This window comes from Barbus barbus, assembly GCF_936440315.1.
Source record: "Barbus barbus genome assembly, chromosome: 29".
NCBI classification, from domain to species: domain Eukaryota; kingdom Metazoa; phylum Chordata; class Actinopteri; order Cypriniformes; family Cyprinidae; genus Barbus; species Barbus barbus.
This window is the reverse complement of record NC_136757.1, coordinates 19,674,066-19,696,374: the sequence shown is the minus strand read 5'-3', so window position 1 is coordinate 19,696,374 and position 22,309 is coordinate 19,674,066. Positions and strand designations below refer to the sequence as shown.

Genomic DNA, 22,309 nt, shown 5'->3' with positions numbered 1-22,309 from the left:
CGTTGTTGCTCCAAACCCCTAAGACCTACGTTCATCTTCGGAACACAAGTTAAGATATTTTTGATGAAATCCGAGATTTTTTGCTATGGTTTTGAACATGCGTAGAATTGAAGAGGAGAAACTATTGAATAAAGTCATTATTTTTGTTTTCTTTCTGCACAAAAAGTATTAAAATTATGGTTGAACCACTGATGTCACATGATGTCCTAACTACCTTTCTGGGCCTTAAACATTTCAGTTGTGTTGCTGTCTATGGCGGTAAGAAGAAACTAAGATGAACAAAGGTTTTACGGGTTTGAGTAATTAACGACAGAATTTTTGCAAATAACGATGACTTGTAAATAACGATGATACTTATATCTTGTTTATGCACTGTCAGATACGGATCCTAACTTACAGTGCTCGAGAAGCTTAATGTAGTGTTGCTGTTATTTAGTGTGCTAACTAGACCGAAACATTTGAAAATTGTTTAAATGAATATAAAAAAATAAATGCATACTTATAAGACATTTCAATCTTTTTGTTTTCCTCATTTGCCCCCTAAAGCGTACCATTTAGAGGAAGGCTGACTTGATTTTGATGGAATTGCTTGGCTTACCCTGAAGGTGACTGTAATGTGCCACAAATGATCCAAAATTGGAAAATTATGCACAATTTGCACTTAGCATTCAGATGGCATGAGCAGTGAAAGAAAAGTTGGTCCTCTTGAGAAGAAGGAGCAAAGTCTTGGCATTGGACTGCATGCCTTGGATCTGTCTTAAGAGAGAGTTTCCAGACGTTTCCCCCTCCCCCTCTCATATTGCAGTAGTTTGGAAAAGTGAAGTTGTATTGGAGACTGGGATTTGCCTTGGGCAGTATATATGTGTCTCTGTGGAGCCAGCCAATTATGCATTACACCCACATGTGATTTCATGACATGGAAACAGCCACAAAAAGGCAAAGTCAACATGTGCTAAGAGTCTTTACTGCAACTACAATGATGCAATTTGAGGGGGGAAGAGAATAAAAATATATTTGACATGCTAAATCTGCAAGGCACTTGCACTTAAACAGCAGTTAAATGGGAGATTAACCAGCCATTAGATGGTAATTTAGACTGGTATTACCTTGATAAATTGAAAGTATTGTTGTTAAGATGCATCTTTAGGCAGGCTTCAACATATCCACACTTTATTCGTGATATACTGCAGTATTTCCATCTCACCACTAGTAGGAATGTGACACTGTAGTATGCTAAGAGCACTTGATAGGTGCAGCAATTGATGCCCAGTACTCACTGTACAGTCTTTGTACACTAGATACCTTATCTGTAATATTGCCTGATCCGACTGTTCCAGCTCTACAATATAGCCAAATCCATATACTCAAACAGTTAATGTTTCCTTTCATATTAAAAAGGTGCAATACATATAGCCTATACATTGATTTGGTATATCTCAGATAAATTATATAAGACTTACATAGTTTTAGATATCATAAATCACTCCATATAGAATCTGAATTAATCACATTAATAAGAATGGGATGATATAACTTTTGGTAAACCTCTGCATGAGCTTTGGAATGTTTTCTACAGCAGTATCACAGTCGTTTTTGGTCTGCCCTCTTGAGGATGCCCACTTTTATAAATCAGAACGATTACTAACCCGCAGGCTGGTTTTTTTCCAGAGATTATGTACTTACGTGCTTGGGTGAGTTAAGAGGCTAAAAACAGACCAAACACGTTTCCCCCAAACATTTCATGAGATGGGTTTAGATGACATATGATCTATCAGCTCTCACGTATCAACAAAATAAACCTGTGCAGTTCGTTTAGCTGTGGAATTTCTGAATGTTTACTTTCTGATTTCTCCTGATACAAACAGAAAAAGAGGGAAGAGAAGGGGAAGTTTTATAACTCATTCTTTCTCTAATGAACTGTTTAATATAGCTCTTTTACTTAGTCCAAGTGTCCAGGTCAGAGATTTTACGTGTCCAGTAAAACAACACACCACTTGTTCACGTTATACATGGGTATATTTTTAGTTCATGTTATTTTTATATTATTTCTAGACTAGTTATTTTTAGATATGATCACTCAACTAGAGGAGAATGCAAATGACAATTTCTAGAGACATTAGTTTTCATTGTCTACATGTTAATCTGCAATTTATCTCAATAAAAATTACATGGACATCAGGCATATATAAGTGCACTTTTATCCAGTTAAACTTAATTTAAAATAACAAAATTGCATTTTTGAATAGAATTGCTTTGCATAATTTTGCTGTAAACTAAATTATTGCAATTACACAGTCACTTAGGCTATTGTTTCCTAAAACATGATTCACTCTGAAGAGATGATTTTGCATATCATGCAGTCAAACCTGCAGTTTTTCTGTGAGCGGGTATATTGTATTTGCCCTGCTGTGGCCAGTGCTGCTCTTTTATTCACAGTTCCACTATTCTATGGATTAAATGCCTGTTCTTTGTCTTTCAGGTGCTTTCAGGTTTGACAGTGAAAAATATATACATGAATAGTAAATTTGTGTATATGTCAGCCAGTTGTTGAAACTTTAGTTCATGCGTGGGATGTGTGTTTGTCTCTGTGAAAGCCTGTACTTATGCCTTGTGTGTTTTCTGATCATGCTGTATAAAGTTAGAACTTCAGTTTTATGTGCTCTTGGTCATAATAATATATTGCAATTCTGTCATCATTTCATGCATGCATAAAATAAGACTAAATTGTAATGTATGCAATTACCGGAAGATCAGCACCGAAATGTTTTTCAAATGGCATATTTAAAATACGCCAAAACTTCATTTTAAGGCCTATAAATATAGTGAAAATATTTAGCACAAAATCTACTTGTTTTTAGAGTGTGGAGCAGAAGTCTGTGTTTTTTTGACTCGGAAGCTATTTTGAGGGAGAAACAAAAAAACCGTTTGCATGGAAAATGAAGCGACCCAAGTCCAAACACACAGAAAAATAGGGGTTTAAAATTGTACCTTTTGGGGTACAACAGCTTGTTGCTGGAGCAGTACCCTTAAAAGGACATTACCCCTAATAGGTACATATTAGTAATGTACATAAGGTACTAATATGTACCTATTAGGGGTACAAATATGTCCTTTTAAGGGTACTGCTCCAGCAACAAGCTCTTGTACCCCAAAAGGTACAATTTTAAATCCATTTTTTTTCTGTGAAGGATCCAAAAAAACGCGACTACATTTGAAGGTGCCAAACAATACACAAAGACATGTGGATTTTGGAGAAGTCTTGTTGGAAACGGCAAAAACTTATTTAGGTTTTTTTTAAATAACATTTAACATGCAAAAAAAAAAAAACATTCAGCAGAGTTTACCTTAGCACATAAGTAGCATCTATATTTATTTATAGAATTCTAGAGTTTTATTTATAGAGTTTTACCACACGGATGAAAAGTTATTAGGCATTTAAATTAGGGAATAAAGTGTATTTTATTTATTTAGGAAAAATAATTATGCCAACAGCCTACCATACTATTCCAAACTTTTCTTAACTTCTTGAAGATAATTTTATGTAATCTCATATTTATACAGATGTGTGTGTGTGTGTGTGTATGTGTATATATATATATATATATACATATATATATAAAAATAAATCATACCTCAACTTATCTGTGAGATTTAAAGTTTGCGCAGCTGTAGGAAATTTATATAATTTAGCTTCATTCTTCATGGTTTTAAATTTTCCTTCAGGAATGGGCAAATTAATAAGGGCAAATAATAGCCCTAAACATTTAAAAAAATATAACAAACTAATTTTTTATAGGCTATAACATTTATAGGCTATAGTTTATTTTTTAATTAAAATCTTTATATTCGTTCTTCTAAATGGGATAAACATATGCTAATCATTGATATTTAGCCTACTATACTGACCCATGCGATTTTTATTTTAAAAACAATATTTTATAACTATTTTATTACATTTCCACTTAAGATATTTCTCCAAGAATGCTGCCAATTGACAGCAAATAGACATGTGATGGAAAGAATAAGCAAGTCTTAAACTACAATGTTTAACAATTCGCCTAAATTTAAGAGTTACCGACCGCCAGTCTACTGAGACTATAAGCTATTATAAATCTAGGCTCTAACCAAATAGTGACTGATGAGGAACTCGAAAGGTTAAATATTTGTCTGTAGAGTTCAGGGAGCTGTTGCAGTTTTTTGAGGAAGAAAAGCAAGACAACTTTAAAAAAAAACTCTATTCAATAAAGTTTACTCTGAGCACTGCACATGTAGGCCTAGGCCGCACTTTGTGTACGTTTATGAAAAACCACTGAGGGGTAAACCCCTAAGTTCAATAAACCTCTGTGCCAGCAAAAGTAGGCTACAATTTCTGTAAATTAGCCATTCTGAAACGTTATTCCTTGTTACGCATTTCTAAAGAATCTGATTTTTACAGACATGCATAAATCGTAAGTTACCTAGCCCATAAAATACAACTCGTTTTCCTATGGGCCTACTCGACTGTCAGTTTAGTCCTGTTCTGAAATGCCCAAGGCTTCCTGTGACCCTTTAAAATGAGAGTAGAAGGTGTCGCGTAAGGACACTCCAATTGAGTGAGCACTAATGACTTAAAATAGATTAAACGCAAATTCAAGTGATCCTGGCAACACGATCTCATGTCAAAGGCTGTAATGACATTTGTTCACTTTAACTTATTCAAAGTTAAATCATTTTTAAATAATATATTTTTTTCTCATTGTAAAGTTAGACGCTAATGCCCAATGTGATATCCACACAAAACAGACGCGCTTCATGCATGCACACAGATTTTATTCATATATTGTTTATCTTGGAAACAGGTTTGGCACGACTCTCCAATCAGGTTTTGAAGTTATTGGCACATGTAATGTTTGTTCTGTCATAGCCGGTTTAACGTTCTTAGCCTTGAATCATATGGGCCAATGACAAATAAACATCTCTGGGGTCATAAAAAAAATATTTTGAAAATGTAGTTTAAGACAAGTGTACTAAGTTGTCATGTTGATTTCATACATTTTTACACCAATTTCTTGAAAAAATAAAGTGGGCTAACCATCAAGTCAAACATAGCATACTAAAATACTTTACTTGAACACTGAATACAATTGAATGCATTTTTTTTTTTAATTTTCAAGATTTTTCATTTTATGTCTTTTTGAGTCATGTATCTCAATTAGTATTTTTAGGAATACTTAATTTAACCTGAACAAAAATGAAAGACATGGTCGTCATATATAGCCTACATGGATGCATGCATTCAATCCATTTTGTATTAATTGAATTTTAGTATATTTCTTAGTAACTTTATTGATTCGGACAAAAATGAGTGTTCCGTCACTGACCCATATATAAAGTATACATAGGCTATATACTGTATAAACTACGCCATCAAGTGCAATTCTTCTAAACGAGAGGCTCCAGTGCACACACACACACTCACGCCACCCCCGTATTTCATCAATTCCTTCTCCGCGAGGACTGTAAGATGTGTGTATGGAGCTCAGAACACCGTCTGTGTTGCTATTCGTGTTGTAAGAAACAAAAGAACAGACGAGGCATTGATTCCTCTCTGTACACAAGGACATCTATGCGCGCTGCATGTGCAATGCTGCAAAGCTATGAGACCGACGATTCAGCACTGTAAATTAAAGATACACGACCAAAACAACAGCCAGTGCACTCTCTGCAGCAAGCCGTGCATTACTGTAAAATCTTTATTTTGTCCTTCTGTACCTGGTAACGAGGATTTCGGATTGGACGAGGCTCGAAGACTTCGCGTGGGACGTTTTGTATTTGGTCAGTGTCCGGGTTTATTCCTCCCATCCGAAGAGCACGGATTACTTCTTTGCGACGATAAATGGATACGGAGTTATAAAAGCAGCCGACGAGATGACCAAGCGTTGAACTGCAGAACTACAAAAGGCTCTAAGCTGTAACTTTTTTGGGGGGAGGTTGGCAGTTTCGCTTCAAAATGGTACGTTAACAAATCAGTTTCTTGATTATTGTGTCTTTGCTACAAAAGACGAGGGAGATCACGAGTTGTGCAGTTTTAAAGTCAAATGAGATCATCATCAACACACAGGCGCCGTGTTTCGGTTTCCCTCCGCTTCCTCTCTCTTACCAGCCGGTTACTCCTTTTCTCGCTGGTTTTCGGCCAAACGTACGGTTTTGTGGGAAAGGCTTACAAATGCTGGCGTGTTATTCTCGCTATTGAGACGCGCAATGATTAAGATAGCTACCAAGCGATTTGGCTTTTCTCCCGTAATGAAAGTTATTAGTTCTGTGACAGACGAAGAAAAAAAGGCGTGTGCGTGTTTTAACCACGGGACTCTGAAGGCCAAGTTGAAGTTTAAAGCCAGTAGAAGCAGATGCCCAGCAGTAGTGTTTGCTCAGCAGAAAATGGCCGCAGGCTCGCCGGCATTAATTTGACATCTACACCGACAGAGGCGCTCCCTCCCCGGCAGAAGGCTCAGATCGTGTGCCGTAGTCACAACCGGGAGCTCGGCATCGTTTCAAAAAGTGCTACAAACTGTAGTTACTTGTCACGTTCGCGTGACAGTAGCAAACTTAATCTGTAAATAAAACAAAGTAAACAGGCATCACGAGACGGGTTGGCTGTAGGCTACTATGTACTATAACTTGCATGTTTTCTTGAGCATTCTTGTATTTAATTTTGAGTAGATTTGCCTATGTAAATACGATGCTACATGGATTTCAGCATTATATCATGTATTAAAATACCATGATATGACATCTGACAAAGTAGCCGATTATGTTACTGCAACATTACTTTTTTTCTCTAACAGTAAGAAACGGATCGTTTGCCCTTTTAAGTGAAGACATTCAACAACGGGCTTAATAACTATCTTACTGCTGTTGCCAGACAATTTGCGCTTATATTAACAACCAATTATGATAATCCTGTAGGCTAAGATATTTTGAGTTTATGTAGGCTACTTTAAGGAATTCTTTCCATCTCTTTACATTAAATTCGTAAAACAAGTACCTGTATGCTCGTGTATTGTAGCTACAACTTATTTAAATCTGTCTTTTTTTAAATAATATGTAGTAGTTTCAGAAAAAAATAAGGATAAATATTTGTAATTGTGGATATGTCTGTTTCCTTAATTATTGGCAAAATTATGACATTTTGAGACGTCGGTGTTTCAGCAGTGATAGGCAGCTCTCTCCCTGGCCGTAGTTCACACCATAGTACCTTCAGTGCATATTCAAGAGAAATAACAGGTGTTGTTTACACTGTTCGTTTTAATAGCCAGCCTGGTTTTACACTTTAATTTAAGTCAATTAACGCCTAGTTTATTTGATCTCCGTTTGATCACTCCAACAGAGTGAAACTTGATTTCTACAAGGGGTTAGGTAAAAAAAATAAAATAAATCCACAAGAATAGTTTTTGGGAAGTTACCACTGACCATCAGCCGACAGTTAGTGATTATGGTTACCGAGGCGCGTTATTTTCTTGCAGTGACTTTATAAAAGCTCCTGGTCGGCAAAATATGCAATAGAAGAGAAAATAGCCTCAGTAAAACAGTAGAATGCGCGCACTACCATGCATTGAACTTCTCATGCCTTGGTTACTCATAAATAGACGCGTTTGAGTAATTTAAGTGACTGACAGAGAAGTAATTCCCTCGTTTACTTGAAACATCTATATGTAGTTGTAAAGGTGCACACGCCTTATCAGGCACTGGCTATAGTATTTTACGCGGGCTGATTTTATTTACATTTTTTCATCCACTCAACTTACATGAAGCGATAAGCCTTTGTCATGAATGGACGCATGCATGTGCGCTCTCTGTGACGCAATGTCCGCGCGAGCCTGGCTCTAATCGCTAAGCAGTGCGTTGCAGTAAAATTGTTTGGAATACGCGCGCGGGTGAAGCGCGCAGAACGTCTCTGCGTCCGAACTGTAGCAGCGCGAGAGGGAAGAGCGGTGCGTGCGCACTGGCGAACAGGGGAGAAAGTCGTTTCGCACTGTATGAGCTTCTGAAACCGAGGCAAATAACTTTTTTTGTTAATTTCACGGACTTAACGGATGCCTCGACATTGGAAACCAGAGTTAGCCTCTCTAGCTCCTTCAAGTACTTTCTTTGGGATGGGCTATTTTCATAACGTCATTTCATTCCTCCCTCTTTTTCATTTTCTGTTTCTTTGATTCTTTCTCCTACCATTTCCTAAATGGAACAGATTGCAGCACCCCACGCGTTTTCCTGCCTGCAACTTTTGGTTTCAAACGCGTACAGAGTTTGCGCGTTCTCTTTTGCCGGGCGTCTCTTGATTTAACGGACTCGAAGTGGAAGTCAGAAGTGGCGGCGGTGGAAGTGTTAATCATGATGAGGCTTACCATGATTAACTGTGAGAAATGATCCACTAACTTGTCGGTGTTTTGCCACATTTCAAGTCACGCGCTCCCCTTTCAACATGATGTATTCTCCTCTCTGTCTAACTCAGGTAAAGTGCTTAGTTGTGTCTTTCTGAACGAATTGCTCCTGATTCGCGACGAGATTTCAGTTCATAAAGGGCGGGCTGAGAACTCTTTGCCTATTTAACATCCATTCATACAGCACCAAGCCGTATCCTCAAGTGTATATTAGATTATTGCATTGTTATATATTTCTATTATTGTCCTTTTTATAATGTAAACAAAGTCGAAAATGAACCTGACGAGGTTATTTGAGTCGTTGTATTTAAGATGGAGTTTGTGTGCAGTAGACATTTGAGTGCATAGTCATCTGTTTCGGTTTTAATCATAAACTAGAGAAGAAGGTTACATGGTCAAGTTAAGATAAAGTACAACTTTTATTATTATTATTTTTATCTGGAGTGGATTAAAAATGTATAAGTTTAGCCTATGTGTACATACCAGGACTAGTTCAGCATAGCGCCATAAGAGAGAGTGCATTAGTAATGTTTATATTCTGTGTCAAGATTGTTAAAACTTTTAATTGGTTACAAAATATATAACATTACAGTAAATTAAGAGAGATTTAGGATGATATCTATACAAACCTGTTACTGTGGTTTCAGCTCTTGTGTGCTTTTTAAGGTTTCACTTGATAGGATATAGCAAAAAGATGGTTACTGAAAAAAAATAAAAATATATATATTTTTATTATTATTATTTTTTTTAGTTTGTTCAATTTTAGACAGCCAGTCACTTGAAAGAGATAAGCATTCTGGAAAGAATAACATTGACTTGCCAGACATCTGTCTTTTGCCTGTAATTTATCCCAATTAATTTGAATCCCATTTTGCTTGTGATAGCTGAATTAGTTTTTTATGCCCTGTGATGGTGCCTAGGATTTAAGTAAATGTGATTAGTATTTTAAAAGTATTTTTGTCAGCAGTCTGATTTGAGGCAGGCACAGAGGGTTTTTAAGGTCACTTTACTGTCTCAAATTGCCTTGCTATATATTGACAGGAGTCACTAGGATTTTAGATGGCTGATGATTGCTTTGACCTTGGCTTTGATGAGAAAGTTACTTCAGAAATAAATAATTTTGCTTTGGTTTGTTTTAAATTTCACAGAGTTTTTGTAAGGCCACTCCCCTGATTAATCGTTGTCCACTTTTTATCTTAGAAACTTAAATAATAATATAATAATAATTAAAATATAAAACTACAACTTAAAAATTGTTGCAAGTTAACAATTGTAGATAATAAAGAAGATTTTGTGAGCAGAAAAAGTTTTTGTTCTCTGCTCGGTAAGAAAGTTGTTCCATATGTTTGATTCGGAAAAACGCCCATACTTACTGACAGACATAATGACAATCCATTATACCTGTCAATTTGACACAGAAAATATGTAAATAACAGCTATTTTTGTAAAGGTCAAACTTTTTGCTGGCAGTTTATCTTGTGGTATAATTGAGTTCGTTGTTCATATAAAACTTTATTTGAATAACAGTCTGGAAAACCTTTGGGATTTGGGCTTTTAAGTCCCACAAATATGTATTGTACTTTTCAGCTCTTGGTGAATGTGTTCTAACAGGCAACGGTACAAATACACACCTCACCCTCCAGCGCTTGAATTTATTATTAAATAAATTAGATGGGGCTATGTTTCAGTGTTCACTGTGTTTTTTGGTTCTTTATAACAGATGCTTGTTTCAGTCTTTTGATTAGTAAACTCATTAAATACTGCATAAACATGAAGTAACCATAGTCCACTTTTGGAGTTGTGTAACTTTACCAAATGTAGTTTTAGGGAATTATAAAGGTAAACTATCATGCTTAGCCGAAAAATGTAAAATCTTAAAACTTATTAAACAATAGTGTGCTCCACCTGAACATTTATAAGTCACGTCTGATCTAAAGGTTGCGATTAAATATTTAGAAATGGAATAATCTCCGCTGCTTTACAGATCTGTGTTGTGTAAGCCGTACTGTGAGCCAGCAGTGTGGAGGCCTTTGGTTTTCTCTGTAACCACTCGGCATGTCGACTGCCTCTTTGGGCTCACTGTTGTTGCTGATAGGATAATGTAATGTAGCAGCCTGCAGCGTTCGAGGGAGAGCACGCAGCATGCACAGAGGTTCTGGCCGTAGTCTGAGTGAGTGTGTTGGGCTGAGAGAGAGAGAGCGAGAGGGACAGATGAGGCGTGTGCCAGACTCCACCGCAGTCCCGCTGGCAGCCGGAGGGGCCTTTCGCTCAGAGCTTCGGCACTCAGGCGCTTCACAAAACAGTTTTTAAGCTCAGAGCCTGTTCTGTATGCTGTCATTATAACAATTCTGACTGCAGTGAGCAGCAACCGCCTCAAACTTTAGAGCTGGTGGAAAAAATACTACTTTTTTTTGACATGCACCTTTTGACGTTTGGTTTTTTATTTTTTAGTTTGTTTTACTTAGATTCTATACATAATGTGTGCTTAAACATTGTGCACAGTATTGCACTTTCTATATATATATTCAGATATTCACGAATCAAATTTATTTATTTTGGACAGGCCCAGTTTAAAGCATATTTGCCAGCAGTGTAGAGTAGTATCAGTGGGAGATCTGAGAGGCTCTATTCCCCTGAGCTGGCAACATGCTGTCCTGCCCCCATTCCTCATCGATTCATTCCGTTAGAGCCGCAATTAGTCCCCCCGGGAAAGGAGAGGACGGCCGATCCAAGCGCCGAGCCTTTCTGAGACACTCACTCACTCGACTGCGCTGACTGACAAAATACAAATACATCTGAAATTGTGCTGATAATGAGACCTGCTCTGCATTGGCTTTTATTTTTTTTTTTATGAGAGCATTTTAGTTTTCATATTTCCGTGCAAAATATTCCAGAATTGAGATTCTTTTCTCTCAATTGAGCTTGAAACGATGTGGATATATAAATGTTTTGTTCTCTAAATGAATGCATGCATAGTCTGCTATTTATTTTCACAATTCATATCCGTATGTAAGTTTTGCTCATCTTTACTAGTTACATGTGCATGGTAAGCCAGTCTAACTAGGTCCTGATGTAATGAGCACTGAAATGTTCTCCACCCCTCTCCATGGTTGGGCACTTTGTGTTTGAAGTGCTGCTACTTGGGCTCTCAAACGGCCCAGAACACCCCCACGTTGTAAATCCACTGGTCCTCTCTCGGTCCGCGTGAGTGCGCGTGCCCACCCGAGGGTTTTTTTTTTTTTGTCAGGAGAGTGTGTTTGCCCTTTCGCTCAGCTCAGAAATGCATGCCCCACTTTCGTCTGACAGCCCTGAGTGGCACAGACATGGCCGCGTCCCAGCGCGGCAGCTCCCAGTGTGCCTGTTTAACAGATTAATTAAGCTGTTTTGATCACCCGCTCTTCCCCGCTTGCTATCCGGCCTGCATTTATCGCAACTTTTTCAAACATTCAGCTGCTTATTTGTGTCAGGGAGCGTTTTGGAAAAAAGGGTCAGAATCTTAAGTGGAGCGTTAGCTTTCATGTGTTGATCCTAGTGGCTGATATTCATTAGAGGACATCGAGGAGATTTTTAGGGGAGGGGAGAGGAGAGGAGGGGAGTCGGGCAAAAAGAGTAGCCTCCGTTATAAAGGCCTGAGCTCTTGGCATGAGTAGAGTACTTCATGTGGCCAGGGCTGGAGATGTCTGTGGAAGGTTGGCTGCGTTTCATATCACACCCAGGTTCCTCTGCGTGGAGAATGGTGAGCAACCCTAAATATTTACTTTTATGAAGATGTGTTTGAATTCCACCTGAGCCCGCAGCTTCACTCTCTCATTCATGCCAGTGTATTACAGCAGAAAAGAAGTTTATTTTTGTTGTTTTCTAGATGAGATGTGGTCCAACGAGTGCCTGAATCACCCTCTGGAGTCTCGTTTTTTAAATGAGCATTACAAAAAACAGCTCAAATCTCTGGAATAGAATAATCAACTGTACAAAGACAAAATACGTTTTATTCTGAGCCGCAAGTACCTCTGTGTTGGAAGAGATTGTATAATTCATAGTTAGAGTTAGAGGCATAATGCTCTTACCTGACAAGAAAACACTTTTTATTTTGACCTTTGCATTTGTTTAAATCTATATTTTATTTATTTTCTGTATGTACGGGCTTAGATGCTGGCAGAGCCGCTGCTTTCTCTCCAGCAGGGAGAGAGTTTTCGTCTTCTGCCCCAGGGTTTGGAGTCACAGTAGTAGGTCATTTTCAGAAGAACCTCTGCTCTTGGCAGAGTCGGCTCTGCTGGGAAGGCTTTAAGAAATGTTTCCAACTGGAAGGCGATCAAGAAGAGCAGTGCTGGCGTGGCAGGGTGCAGCGGCTGTTTATTTAAAAGATCTCTAAATCTACCTCTGCTTCTCCACTACTGTGGCGGTGCTTTTGCAGTCATACATTTGTTAGTCAGATTTGATTTTTGTGACAAGCCTGACACTTGATTACATTCTTTGGTTATGCCTATTACTATCCGAATGTAAGGAATACGACGTTGTGTTGTTTTTGTATTGTAGATTAAAGTCATATATTCTGCAGAGTAGTTTTCTCTGATCCAAGGAACAGATATTTTCAAATTGTATATATATATATATATATTTTGAAAGATAGATAGCAATCCAAAATAGCTCTGCTATGTAGTTCATCAATAATTCTGTTGTGCACGAAGTACAATTAAATGCAATTATTGCATTATTGCATTTTTTGATGCATTAACGTATTCTGTATTTGAGTCTGAACAGATGCGGGGGATTTTTTTTATGGCCGTCTCTTCCTTGCTTGCTTGCACCAGTTCTGCAGGCAGCTCGCTGTGCCTGATTTACATCTCTCCATTGCTCTCCAGAGCCGCTGTTGGAACACTGCGCGATACGATTCCCTCATTTGTGACGATGCAGGCAAAGAAATTGTGAATGGATAGACGTTCTGTTTTTGATTGAATGTCACTGAGAGCTCTGTACCTTTGGTTCAGATTCCTTAAAGGTGACATGACACCGCATTGGGATGTTATAGGACAAATGCATATCTTGTTTGCATTTTCTGGTGCAGAAGTATTTGCAGACATGTATCCAGACAAATGCTTAAATGGTCGGGAACAGACTTATTGAGCATCATTAACTTAAGTGCCCTTAAATAAATGTTTTTCTTTCATTTTCCCACACTTACCCAATTTGTATTGTAAGTCTTGAGAAATGGGAGTAAATATTACTGAATATAATTCCTCTGCGACTCCTGTTCCACAACTTTACCCGAATGTTAAACTGAAGCACAAAGACGCATGTCACTGGATGCATTCCTCATGAACCTTATCCATCAAGAGGATCTTCTGTGTTGCAAATGGTTTGAAAGGGTCGTTGAGCAAGCTTTCACCCCATATAAGTATGTGTGTCTGGACCGGAGCTGGAGGAAGTGAATGTGGTGTAATGGAGACTCTCCAATACTGCAAGATAAGCGACTTGTTTTTTTTGTGTGCATTGAATGCAAAGACCAAGATCCCTGTGGCCTGGAGTAGAGCTGAGCTTTTAGATCACGTTCTTTCCCAATTCTGAGATGTCTAAAATCAGAAAGATTTAATTCTGATAGAAGAATGCTATCTTCACAGATTGAGCATATAGCTATCGTTAATTAATATGTGTGTGTGGTGGGTTGAGGGGGTGGGAGATGACAGAATCTGTTGTGTTATTTTACAGGGAGTTGATGTATCCTCCCTGATGGGCTTTCAAGTTCTCAGCCAAGACAATAATGAGAATGTTTATCACTGCACGAGTCTCTTTATTGACAGCTCTGATTCATGCGTCCGCCTACTCACTCCGAGCTGCAGGTTAAAACACCTTCTTCGGGGAAAAAAGACGATCTAGATACTGATATAATCAGAAAGCCGTGCAAACAGAACCTGTAAGGTATGCCGCTGGGGTTCTGATGAATTGTAATTACTTTGTTGTTAACAACTGTTTATTGAATTTTATTCTGTGGATTAGTAGTACAAAACAAAAAGCAGCTGTACAAATTTAGAACCCACCCCAACCCATCTCACCCCCTGGTAGACTTAAAAATAAAAAAATAAAATAAATAATAATAATAAAAATGTATTAATTCATATTAATAGATAAACAAATAACAATAAAATAATTTTTACAAATATTTTAGAAAAGACACTACATTAAAAGCTGAATGCCATGAATTAACAGTTTTCACATTAGATCCATGTTTACGAGAAGTAGAGAGTTCCATCGAGATAATGTCCAACAAATACACAGTCCAGCTTCGTCTGTCCATTGTGGGAGGAGGATTCCAACGGTTGACCAGCTATTTTTTTGCTGCTGTGAGAGCAGCTAACAGTAAAGATCTTTGTTGGACGGACAAGGTGAAGTCCCAAAAGTCATTCATGAAAAAATGGCGCGGAGTCAAACATATCTCAGTACCTAACAAATATGATAGGTCCAGTGAGAGCTGAGTCCAAAAAGGTGAGAGAGAGGGGCACTCCCAAAAAAAATACAAATACATGCCTAAAACTCCTTGGGAACAGAGATTACACTTGGAAAATAAAACATGCACATCTTCATTAAGCTCCTTAGCCCAAACAGTTGTAACTTGTAATAGATAAAGGTTTGTATGAATGCTCAAGAAGAAAGAGATAGATGACTGAAGCAGAGGAGGGAGATTCCTCAGAAGGAAGGATTAGTTTGAGCAAAGGGTGAACAACAGTTGAGAGTTCCAAGGCACCCCATATGCCTGTAGGGCCGATCTAATACACAAATACATAAAAAAGGAGGTGCCTGGCAGATTATATTGAGTTTTAAGATTCTGGAAGGATTTTAAACCACTATCATCATAGATGTCTCCCAGAGTGTTTGCTTTACTATGAGTCCATTGCGGACAATAAAATGGAGTACTGCCTGACAAAAGGTTATTATTGTGGAAAATAGGCGAATGCCTATGCCATTTTGTAGCTAGTTGTGAACGTCTTTCAACATCGCTCCATGTGGAGAGGAGGTGGGTTACAATGGGACCAAACCGAGATTTACACTGCCTAAGCGGAACTCCCAAAAAAACAAGATGCATCAATTTATACGGATAAACAATAGATTCCTCTTGCTCTCCAAGACACAGAAGCGTCAGGATCAAACCAAACTGCTAAAGGGCGGACGGAAAAGGCTTGAGCATACGGTCTAAAACTAGGGAAACAAAGACCTCCATGTAATCTACATCGTTGTAAGGTAGTCAGTTTAATACAAGGACGTTTCCCATCCCATATATACTGTGAAACACATGCATCTAGTTTGTTCCAGTAGCCAACCGGTGGAGTGAGAGGAATCATGGAAGAAAAGAAATTGATACATGGGAGAACATTATTTTAATCACCGATATACGGGCCTGAAAAGAAGTAGGAAGACGAGACCAAATTTCCAAATCTGAGGATACTTTGGCTAGAATACCATTATAGTTTTTTGAGTCAGTTTCCTGCAGGAAAAACATCTATTCCCAAGTACTTAAAGTTTTGAACCAATGGAATAGATATAAAAAGGGACATGGAATAAATTTTAGAATTGAGGGAAAGTAAACATGACTTGCTCCAATTAATTTTAAACCCTGAGAGAGATCCAAAATGGTCAAATAAATTCAGCACATGAGGAATAGAATGTGACGGCTTCTTGAAAAACAATAAGATATCATCAGCAAACAAAGAAATATGATGATGAGTATTCCGTATATTTATGGGAGAAATAGTTTCAGATTGTCGGACCGGTTGAGCTAAGGGTTCCAAGGATAAGGCAAATAACAGAGGAGACGGCGGGCAACCCTGACGAGTACCTCGATGTATAAAGAATAGGTTAGAGTGAACAGCACCTGTGAGAACAGTAGCTGCTGGATTGGCATACAGAACTTTTGTCATATTTATGAAACTCGATCCTAGACCCAGATGCTGTAGAACCGCCCATAAATAGTTCCATTCCAGCTGGTCAAAAGCTTTCATCATATCTAGAGATAATACTGTGCAAGGAGAGGACAAACTATTATTTGAATTAATAATATGATATAACCTGCACAAGTTATCCGAAGCTGAGCGAGATTTAATGAATCCTGTTTGGTCATGATGAACTAGCCTATTCATGAATTTCTCTAGATGACGAGATAGTACTTTAGCATATAATTTAACATCAGTCCCTATCAAAGAAAGCGGCCGGTAACTAGAATAGGAAGTCGGCTCTTTATCTTTTTTTAACAAGAGAGAAATAACAGCTATATTAATAGATGGGTGAAATGAGCCTTGAGTAACTGAAAAATGTATCATATCTAACATGAGGTGGCCTAAATCCCACAAAAGGGATTTCCCCTTGTTCATAGATCGAATTGCTGACTCCAGCTCCTGAAGAGAGATCAGTTCAGCCAGGTATTCCGAATCTGAATCTGACAGCCTAGGTAAATCAAGGTTGGACAGAAAAGATGCAAAAGAGTCAGGGTCACCATCAGCGGAAGAAGTATAGAGGTTAGAGTAAAAAGAGTGAAAGGCGATATTAATGTCTTTTGGGTCTGTCATAATGAGCCCAGATTGGGATTTCACAGCTGAAACATTAGCAAACTTTTCATTGTTGTGTAATCTTAGGGCTAAAAGGTGGCTTGGTCTACTCCCTTGAAAATAGTAATTCTGCCTGGATCTTTGAATCAGGAATTCTGTCCTGGATCTCAGTAATGAACTGAGTTCGGACCTAACCACCATGATTTTACAGAGTGTATTGTCTGAGAAACAACGCTGATTATCTCTAGTCAGATTCTGGAGCTGTGATTCCAGTTCAACTATCTTTTTGTGTCGGTTTTTCTGAAGGAAAGAGGCATATGAAATTGAGTTATTCCTCATAAATCCTTTAACTGCATTCCAAAGTGTTCGAGGATCATCCACTGAACCTTGGTTAATTTCAATAAACTCCGCAAATTTATTTCTGAATTGACTGCAAATGTTTTCATCCTGTAACAATTTAGAGTTAAATCGCCATCTAGTGGCACGAGATGGCCGAAGGATCAAAGATATTCTGCACAAATTTCCATTATGATCTGACAGAGATAAGGAACAGATATCGGCATCACGAACAGCTGAAGATGAAGTAGGAATGAAAATATAGTTGATTCGCGAATAGGATTTATGAGTAGCAAAGAAAGTGAAAGACTTAGCAGATGGGTTTAATAAACGCCAACTGTCCACCAATGAGGATGAGGTGTTACACATTGCCGAAGTTTGTCAGAACAGCTTGAGAGTGTGATTCCTTTGGTTCAGATCTATCTAGGATATGCGACATTACAGAATTTGTACCTGCACCCAATACAATTTCGAAATCTGAAAACTTCAAGAGATAGGTTGACAAAACAGAGAAAAAAGTAGGGTCAGGAGTACAAGATGTATAAACTGAGAGAAATACAATATTCCTATTCTCCATTATTGTTTTTATACGTGTTGTTCTACCATTTGTATCAGAACCTTTCTCTAAAATAGTAATATTTAAAGTCCTCCGCACCAATATTAGGACACCCTTGGTTTAAGTATCCGAAGATGAGTGAGATACCACTTCATAAAACTTATTATTACACCTGCGTATATGCTCCTCTTTCAAATGGGATTCTTGAACTAACACTATATCAATCTTTCTTCTTCGCAAAAAATCCAGAAAAACTGTACGTTTGTGAGGGCCATTTAGCCCATTAATATTACAACTCAGAATATTAAGGTCAGTCATAGGTATCAAACAGAATTACTGCATAAGACAAAATACAAGTTTGAAAATAAAGCCAGTTGAGTCTACCATTAAACCACCCCCCACCCTCCCCGTTACCATAAAAAAAATCCCATGAACTATGGCAGATCAAACCAAGAACAAACCTTGATCTGCCAGCACCCCTTAATATGGTCAGTGGCGTCGACAAAATCCTGCACATTACTGTAGCACCAACATTTGGCCCCATAGTCACATATTGACTAGGTAGTATTTCTATAAAAAAAAGAAGAAAAAAAAGAGATAAAAACAACTAAAACAAATAATATATCATAATCAGTAAGCGATACTGTATGCTCAATGAACTATGAATTAAGAAGTGAACATTAAAGTGAACAGTGAAAGTCACCTAACCATTTAGAGCATCTCTTCTCCGATTTGACAGCAAATGTCCAGCTGGAGTTCCCTGAGAGTTGGTGGATGAATGGGATCTGAGAAAATCTCTTGCTTCTGGGGAGTGTAGCCTTTTAGGTTCACCTCGATTGAGAATGACCTTCAGCGTTGCAGGATAAAGGAGAAAATTCTGGATGCCAGCGTCTCTCATCTCCTTCCTAATTGGCACAAATGCACTTCTTTTTGCGGTGACCGGAGAAAAATCTGGATAGAAAGACGGCGTTGCTCCGTTGGATGTTTTCACTAGGGCATGAAGTCTGGCGGCCCGCAGAATGAGCTCCCTGTCCATGTACCGCAGCAGTTTAAAGATGAAAACCCATGGTTTAACACGATCTGAGGAGAGCTTTGTGTACACACGATGCGCTTGCTCCACTTCAATCTCTTTGCCCGCCAGAGACGGGAGCCAAATTGGTAGCGATCTTTTCAAAAAGCCCATACGGTCATCCTTTTCGGAACCTTCAGACAATCCAACCAGACGCAGATTGCTGTGCCTGTTGTGATCCTGTAAGTCCACAACCTGTTGCTCGAATGCGGCAACGTGCCTTTAGTGATCTGCGACAACTTTCTTTTGTTCTCTCATCTCCCCTGTAGGAAGATCCAGTTTAGAGCATAGCGACTGAACAACTGACACGTGAGAAGCGAATTCGTTCCGCATCGCCGTCAACTCTGTTCTTAGAATGTCCTCAAAGTGTTCGCCATCTTGTCCATCATGTCACTCGCGGTCGGTGGCTTGGATTTCCTCTTAATCGGAGAAGCCGATGGAGACAACTCCTGCTGTTTACGACTGCATGCCATCAGGTAAAGCACCACCAATGAATTAAACTTAAAACAAAACGAAAAAATCAGCAAAAGAGTCCAAACGTACAGAGCTCTACTCGAGTGCGACTAGATTCATGAGCACGTCACGTGACTCTCCGGTTCTGATGCATTGTTCATTGTTTCGCTGACATGCTATTGAATAATGACCTGTGGCAATGAATTTAATTTTGTTTTGCAGGAACTTGAAATAGAAACTTGTGGCATTATTGCACTCTCAATTACCCTATAGTGTTAAACCACCATTGCCTTATCTCAGCGCTGAAAGCTCCTAAATCTCTTCATTTCTGATTTTATGAGATAACGTTTCCCTTTGAGTCTGGGTGACAAAACACGAGAATCTGTTTTCAGCATTTTTGGACCTGTGTGCAGTGAATTACGCCGTATAAACTCTTAAATAGCTGTCATCACTGAGAAAAGCTCCTGGTGTCCAGAAACAAGACAAAAAGAGACGGATAGATGGGGAAAGCTGTAAGAATAGCCCACTGGACTTTGTGGCATTGGCAAGACTGGAAACTCTGTCTCTCTATCACTCTCTCTGGACTCAAAATCATGTTCTAGGCACGCAGCCCAGATATGAGTTAAAATCCTTGTGCTTTTCCAACAAAGAAATATTAAAGTCAAATCATAGGTAAATTATTTCCTGCTCTTGCACTTTGGGATGCAGTGACATCAATTTGTTATTTTGATAAAGGGCAGGAGCTGCTTTAAAACCCACCAGAGCAACACTTCATCACAATCTGAGGGCTGCGTTGGAGAAAAGAATGTAGCTGCATGGGATCATTTCGAGGAAGGACAAAAGAGAAAGAAAGCTTTTGTGTTAGCGGTGTGCATGAGGATTGGCAAGTTCTGACCGGCAATTAGGGCTTGATGGTATAGCTTTTTGTGCTTTTAAATTTTTTCAATGATATGTTTTCAAATGATTCATATATAAAATATAAAAATAAATATATTTTTTCCTTTAGCAACAAAGATTTTCTCCAAAAAAGCAACATTTGCTTATCCATTGGTGTGCAGTTTGAACAATTTCATGATTTTTGCTGTTCTGCTGATTTTTTTTCTTTCTTTCTGCTAATGGCTTAGAAATGACATTTGACTTGAAATTTAAATATTATTTCTCCCCAAAAACTTTATTGAATATATGTTAATATTCAGTGGTTGTACCAGTATTTATGAGCACAGACACACAAGCATATTGATTGGTGATATGTTTTTTTTTTTTTTTTTTTTTTTCAGTCAAATCTGATAATTCTTTATTGTTACCACTTTGACTGTTATCGTTTTGATCATTGTTAGTTAATCTTGCCGCCTCTGTGAGAGATAGAGAACATAGAGCTGAACGGATGTACTGCTTTGTCACATGGCAGATGTTGAAGTCCATCCTCACATGCTCTTTGGCCTCTTTTTCTCAGGTTGGAGGTGTCTCTGTACATGCGTTTCATTCCTGCCTCACACATATCACAGATAAACAAGAATCAAAGGTGTCAAAGCTAAAAGTGAAGACTAGCTATAGGCCTCAGAGATATATATATATATATATATATGTGGGTGTGTGTGTGTGTGTACACTACAGGCCTAGACAAATATCTCTATGAATTAGGATCTTAGCCAAACAGAGCAGTGCTGGGAAAGCAAGAGGACACGTCAACACTTGGCTATGACCGAATATGACTCTGGCTTGCTACATGGCAAAAGTGGAGCTGTCACTTTTCTACGCAACTCGTACTCTGAGCAACACACCAGTTCAGTGAAAAAGCTTAATTCTTTTTATTATTCATTTGCTTTTAATAATGGTTTATGTGCAGTTCCTTTTCTAGACTGCTGTAGCTGAAATTCTTAAAGAGATGCGTGTGTGAAATTTACATTAAATTTACATTTATGTATTTAGCAGCCACTTTAATCCATAGTGACTTATAAAAGAGGTCTGTAAACAAATTGTTACAGAGCCAACAGTATTTACAGTAGTGCTTGGTTTAGTTTTTGTTGTTTTGACAGGAATTTTCTTCTGCTTCTGAAGAATATAGCGTATTTGAGTGTTCTTGGCATGACCGTGGTTGGGGAAAGAATTTATGAATGAAAAACTTATTAAAAAGTGAATGATTCATCATACCTTTGTTTGTTATTAGTTTCATCTTTTCATGCATTTCGAGATTGCAATTATCTTTAGTGTGTTGACAAAGTTTCCTAATGAAACAGGAAGTTTTGGCATGTAGCTTAAATGTAATTAATCATTCTTGTATTAAACGTAATTATTTAAATAAACATTATTTTATTAAATACATTATTAACAAACATTTTATTAAACATTTTAATTAGTTATGTCACAGCCATGAACATGATTTGCTAATAGGTTTCAAATCAAATTTGGAAAGACATTCTTATTTTAAAGAGCATCATAAATGATTGTGTTATTGGGTCTTTAAGCTGTAAAACCTTCTGACTAGTTTAATGAGAAATTAGAAAGGGCCTCTTTTTAGACATGTATCATCTGAAAGAAGACCGCCACTTTTGCCTTGTCTGAGTGAGGAAATTACATTTAATACAGCTTCCAAAAAAGCATTGTTCACCACTACTCGCCTCACATAGAGGAAGATGAGAGCGTTTTTAGTGCAGGCTTTGTTCTTGAGTTCTGTACTGGGCCCTGTTGTGGCATGACTCGGATTATGGAGATTAGCAGGCTAGCTGGTTATGTAATTGAATGAAACCGTGAGGAGAGCAAGGGAGAAAGAAAGCAAGCGTGAGCGAGAGAGGCGTACAGAGAGTAGGGGAGAGAGCACTTTACCATCATCCCACCTTTTTTTTTTTTTTGGTACAAGGTCAGAAAAGGGTCAGGCAGGTTTTGGCTTTCTCTCACTCTTTGTTGCGGGGGGAACACTGACTTCAAGAGTTCATGCACTCTCAGAGCC

At 38.2% G+C, this 22,309-nt stretch overlaps 1 protein-coding gene across 3 annotated transcripts in view; it reads left to right on the top strand.

Annotated features, from left to right (window-relative positions):
• The first annotated feature begins 5,491 nt into the window (after nt 1-5,491).
• LOC306849710 (nuclear factor 1 C-type-like) overlaps nt 5,492-22,309 on the top strand; it is a 104,876-nt gene continuing 88,058 nt past the window's right edge. For 2 of the 3 annotated variants that reach the window (XM_079384959.1, XM_079384957.1), the window contains exon 1: nt 5,492-5,992. In XM_079384959.1, the coding sequence (XP_079241085.1) occupies nt 5,990-5,992 (3 nt within the window). In that variant the 5' untranslated portion in view covers nt 5,492-5,989. Of the gene's footprint in view, nt 5,993-7,943; nt 8,489-22,309 lie in introns of those variants that run through there. The other variant, XM_079384958.1, reaches the window with a different exon arrangement.